This window comes from Penaeus japonicus, unplaced genomic scaffold (genome assembly GCF_977035675.1).
Source record: "Penaeus japonicus unplaced genomic scaffold, GWHDUDI00000001_assembly GWHDUDI00000029, whole genome shotgun sequence".
Taxonomy (NCBI): domain Eukaryota; kingdom Metazoa; phylum Arthropoda; class Malacostraca; order Decapoda; family Penaeidae; genus Penaeus; species Penaeus japonicus.
Window position 1 is genome coordinate 17,240,938 of NW_028234431.1, and position 5,702 is coordinate 17,246,639.

At 31.3% G+C, this 5,702-nt stretch overlaps 1 protein-coding gene across 1 annotated transcript in view; it reads left to right on the forward strand.

Moving 5' to 3' along the window:
• Positions 1 to 438, forward strand: part of LOC147468396 (putative peptidoglycan muropeptide transporter SLC46) — a 2,843-nt gene extending 2,405 nt beyond the window's left edge. Inside the window, exon 7 of the mRNA XM_086554427.1 lies at positions 1 to 438. This exon is cut by the window's left edge and continues 64 nt beyond it. Coding sequence (XP_086410553.1) covers positions 1 to 438 — 438 coding nt within the window.
• The last annotated feature ends 5,264 nt before the right edge of the window (positions 439 to 5,702 follow it).

Here is a 5,702-nt window from a genome sequence, read left to right on the forward strand (position 1 = left end):
AAGGACAAGAGTCTTTTCAGAGAATTCACGAACAAATCCACAGTCACTCTGAAATCTATTGCAAGAACTCTAAGTGGCCCAGTAAGTGTCACGCTCTCAGACAGGGCCAGGCAGAATGAGAAGGACTTTAAGTCAGTCGAGAAGCTTCCATGTGTCAAGCGAAGCACAACTGACACAACTGTGGAGCGGACCACTAGCGACGCTGGAAAGGGAAAAGATATGAGCATGACAAATCAAATTGCTTTCTTTGGTCACGAGAAAGGTTGCCAAAAGGATGCCGCAGTCTCTCCCAGGATTCCATCAGATCATGAACGAGTTGCCGGCAGTCATGGGAAATCTTCGAGAGATCACTGCAGTTGTAGCAAGACGAGAGAGGCAGCCAGTTGTTATGCCAACGGAATGACTGATTCGCAGATCACCGCCTCAGAGACTCTTTAATGTGTCAACAATTGATAGATATATAGCGAGAGTGAGGGTAAAAATAAGAAAGATATATACATATGTATATAAATATATATGTACATATATATATATATATATATATATATATATATATTTCAAAATATATGTTTACGAAATCTAGTCGTGTTATCGACATCTCAAAGATGCCGGGGTATTTATCTTCAGTCATTTTAATTCCACTGTATATATGTGTGTAGTATTTTGTTCTAAATGAATTACTGATTTTACTTTATTTTGTTTCCTGTATCATAAACTTAATATTATCCCTCTTATCATCATTATCAAAGATTATGATGATGACATCAATCACGGTCATTTTGACTGCCATGATAAATCTTTGCTTCGAAGTTCCACTCACGGAGAAAGGGAAAGCTAGGAAGGTGGCTCCACATCAACTGATTACTTACAAAGGAAAGGAAACCGTACATAGAGGCATTGTTAGCCAGCTATAACAATTTGCATTCCATGAGTGTCGGAGCAACATATAATAATGACAATGCCAGTGACAGTATCGATGATAATCATAAAATAATGAAGTTGACAATGAAAACAGCGGCGATTGTAACATTGATGATAGTGGGGATTATGAAAACCATAATGATTATGATAATGATATAAATATAATTACCATGATGAAATGTTATTGATAGTAACCATGACACTAATGGTTTATATAACAACAAATCTAAGTATGATGAGCATGATAATGATGATGGTGTAAGAATGATAGCAGGATATTATTAATGCTTATGAGAAGAGCGATGGCGATGCCAAATATTGTTATAATCATTAGTAATGACGTTATCATCAAAATTATATTACTCATTATTACATTCTTGATGGTAATGATAATCATTGTTTGTATTAGGATCAATGTCATCCCTATCATCGTACTTATTACTGTGATAATGATAAATGCAATATCACAAATACTAATGATAATTGTAATGATATTGATTATCATATTACAACTAATACAAGCACCAATACTATTATTACTGCTAACAATAACATTGTTAATGATGATAGTGATGATATAGATACCAAAGGGAATAATAAGGTTGGTGACAAAATCATCCAAGTGCAGGAATGACTCGAGGCTGACAGTGAGTAGCCCCTAAACCACGTCATTCCCATGGAAAGATAAATAGGGCACATGGTCGAGCTGGAAGTAATCGCCTCAACGGCCAGCCTTGCCTCCTCTGTGTCACCCCCTCCCCCCTTCCTGACCCTCCTTTGACCCTGCTCCTTCAGACGAACTTGCTAATAATGGTAACGATGGTAGTTAACCAGAAGTTGACCTTGAAGCTTATCTAAAGATTCACGCAGTCGCCGTGGGTGGCTCTGACCCCTTGACGTAGGCGGAGGCAAAGGACTCCCAGCAGGACGCTCGAGTGAGCCCACTCCACGCTCCAGCGAGTGCCTTTCAAATGCAGGTACGAAGACGCGCTGCAGGTGTCACAGCTGTCATCTACCTGTCTGACCCAGTTACCAATACGTAGTCTGTGAGAACTGGGGGGGGGGGGGAGATGCAACACCTGGGAGGATGTAGGAATCAAGAAAAGAAAATCAGCGGCCCATTTTTTTTAGAATATTATTTGTTCAACATGTTTTCGTTTTAGCGTGTACATTAACACTTTACACACACACACACACACGTGTGTGTATAGTAAAGCCTTACAATGTGAAGGGTAGAGCGAGTATCCACACACGTATGTATATGTGTGTAGATATATGTATATATATATATATATATATATATATATATATATATATATATATATATATATATATATATATATATATATAAATATATATATATATATATATATATATATATATACGTAAACATATATATATATACATACACACACACACACACACACACACACACACACACACATATATATATATATATATATATAATATATATATATATATATATATATATATAATATATATATAAATATATATATAATATATATAATATATATATATATATATATATATATAAATATATGTATATATATATATATATATATATATATATATATATATATATATATATATATGCATATATCTTTAAATATATGTGTATGATTTTAAACAAACACACACACAAATATATACATATATATACATGCATCATACATACATATATACATATATATATATATGTGTGTGTGTGTGTGTGTGTGTGTGTATCAAGCGTCCGAACGTCCTAACCATGCAAACATCAAGTTGAACAAGCAAGAATCTCAGGACAGCACTGCCAGGCGTGTCTAACTATGGAAAACATATCTGTTAAAACTGAGCTGAAAAAAGGTTCAGAGAGCTATGATAATGATAAAGATTGATAAGTGTCATTACAATAATGGTCATATACGATGATAGCGATGCTAATGAAATAGTTATGATGGTGTATTTACGATAATTTCAAGTGATAGTGAAAGCCGTGGTATTCACAATATCTATTCATATAATTATCAATAAGACAATAATTGTTACATCAACAGCAATACCAACAGTGGGAGTTCAATGAATATGCTACACCAATGGCAGTTGTAAAATCTATGTTGATACGACTGAAAATGATAATGTAATGATGACAATAATGGTGATAATGATAATAATAATAATAATATTGATAATGATAGTAATAATGTTAAGAAGAATGATGATAATCAATGATAATGACAAGGATAATGATAATGGTATCATTAATTATCATAATGATAGTATTGCTGAGGAAAAATAACAACAGTAATGATAATGATAATAATGTTAATGATGGAATAACCATTTATATAAAACGTTGTTCTTTGCGCAGCTTCGGAGCCAGCTTTGAACTTGGTCTCTGCATGTTTTGTATGTCCGTTTTCATTCGATGGATTTCAGTTCTTTTCTGAAATAGCAATTCCTTCGACTAATCTGAAACAAATAGGCATTATACACATTTTCTGTAAATTAACTTATTCTATGTATTGTTCTGAAAGATTTCTACAAAGTGCCATACAATGTTTGATCATAAAATTCAGGGTATTTGAAATCAATCATAAAATCGACAGACAGACTGAGAGAATCATATACTTCCTAAAAATGTCCTGATTGTTTTCTTCTTCTTTAAACAGAGGTTGACATCAGAAACTATGCTTCAACTCACACTGCACGATAAAATGTAATAAAACATAACTACAAGAAAACCAACATAAACTCAGATAGTGTGAATAAAGATGCAAAGAATCCTCATTTGGTAATTCCGTTTGTCATATTGATAGACTTGTGGGAAGCTAGGGGTGTCCCGCCTACGCCATATGCAACAGCAAGACCTGCTGCATATGGCGTAGTTGTTGCATATGTGTATTTAAATGTATATACCTCGCTGGACGTGATTCGAACCTCCCTGGACGCGAGAGCTCGGTCTAGCCTTCCCTAGAGACGGGGTTTCAAATCACAGTCAGGGAACTATTTTCATTTTTATGTTAATTAAATGCGTTGTGCATTGTTCCATATTTGATATGTTCATGTACATTTATATATTTTTTTTTTCTGGGGGGGAGACACGGAGGGCGGGGAATGATAGTAGTGATATTGATAACAGTAAAATGAACAATATTAATAGTGACAATAAATATGTTGATAGTAACAGTGCTAGTAGTAACAGTAATGATAATGATAAAAATAATAACAGTAATTTTGCTAATGAGAATAATAAATAATGATGATAAATAAATATTAACTAGTAATAACAGTAATGATAAGGCTAGGATAATGACACTGATTATGATCATTACCATGATATATATTACTATCTTCACTATTATCATAATCATTGCTGTTGTTATTACTTTTATCATTATTATTTCTTTAATTATATTTACTATGATCATTATTATCATTATCATTACTCTTAGCAATGCTCTTACTATTATTATCATCTTTATTCTTAATATCATTATCATTATTGTTATTATTATCGTTATCATTATTACTATTATTATTATCATTGTGATCATTATTGTTATTATCATCATTATTATTATCATCATCATTATTACTTTCATTCTGATTATCATCATTTTACTGCTATTATCATCATTATCATATTCATTATTATTATTATCGTTTTTAATCACAATTATTATCATTATCATCTTCATTATAATCCTAATCCTTATCATCATCATTATTATGATAGTGATGATGATAAAGATGAGGAGGATGGAGATTATTACTATTGATATCATTATTATCATTAATATCATCCTCATTATCATTTTTTAGGATGAGCCATAGAACTATCATTACTAGTCTCTTCATCATTATCATTATTGCAAATATAATCATTATCATTATTATCATCAGTGTTATTGTTATTCTTTATCGTTATCAAAATTATTTAATTCCTCATTATTTACATTGAAATTATTATTTTTTCATTACCATTTTTATCATTATTGTTTTTGATGTTAGAATCATCACTATGATTATCGTAATCATTTATATTATTATCAATACTATTATAGTTATCATAACTATTATTATAATCATTATCACTATTAGTAGTAGTATTACTTATATCATTACCATTATTATTGTCACGTTTTTTTTACTATCATTTTTATCATTATCACAATTGTTATCCTCCTTATTCTTATCATTTCATAATTTGTATCATCATTATCAAATATTATCAGTATATTTCAGTGATGATAAAAGGTATTTTTATCAACATTATCATTATTATCATCATTCTAATTATCATTATCATTAATGTTATCAGTAATATGTATTATTGGTCTTGGTTTTATTATCTTCTCATATTGTCATGACCATTATTATCACTATTAGTGGTAGCAGTAATAGTAGCATTATTAATATCATAATCTTTATCATCAGCACTATCATTATCATCATCAACATTATCATATTTATATCATTATGAAAAAACTGGTAGTGAAAGTCAGGGAAACAAGGATGATGATTATAATGATTATAAGAACAGCAATGCAATAATAACAGCAACAATGATTATGCCAATAATAGATAACATAAAGGATAATGATAAAACCGATATCAATAACGATAAATGAATAATGGAAATCACCACTGATATTGTTATAAGAAAAAAAAAGTCTCAACCTCGTATGCAAAAAGGAACAGGTATTTTCCCTTTCCTCTTTCCGCCCCGCGTGTGAATGAGAGTGTGTGTGTACAGGTATGTGCCCACAACTGAGCGA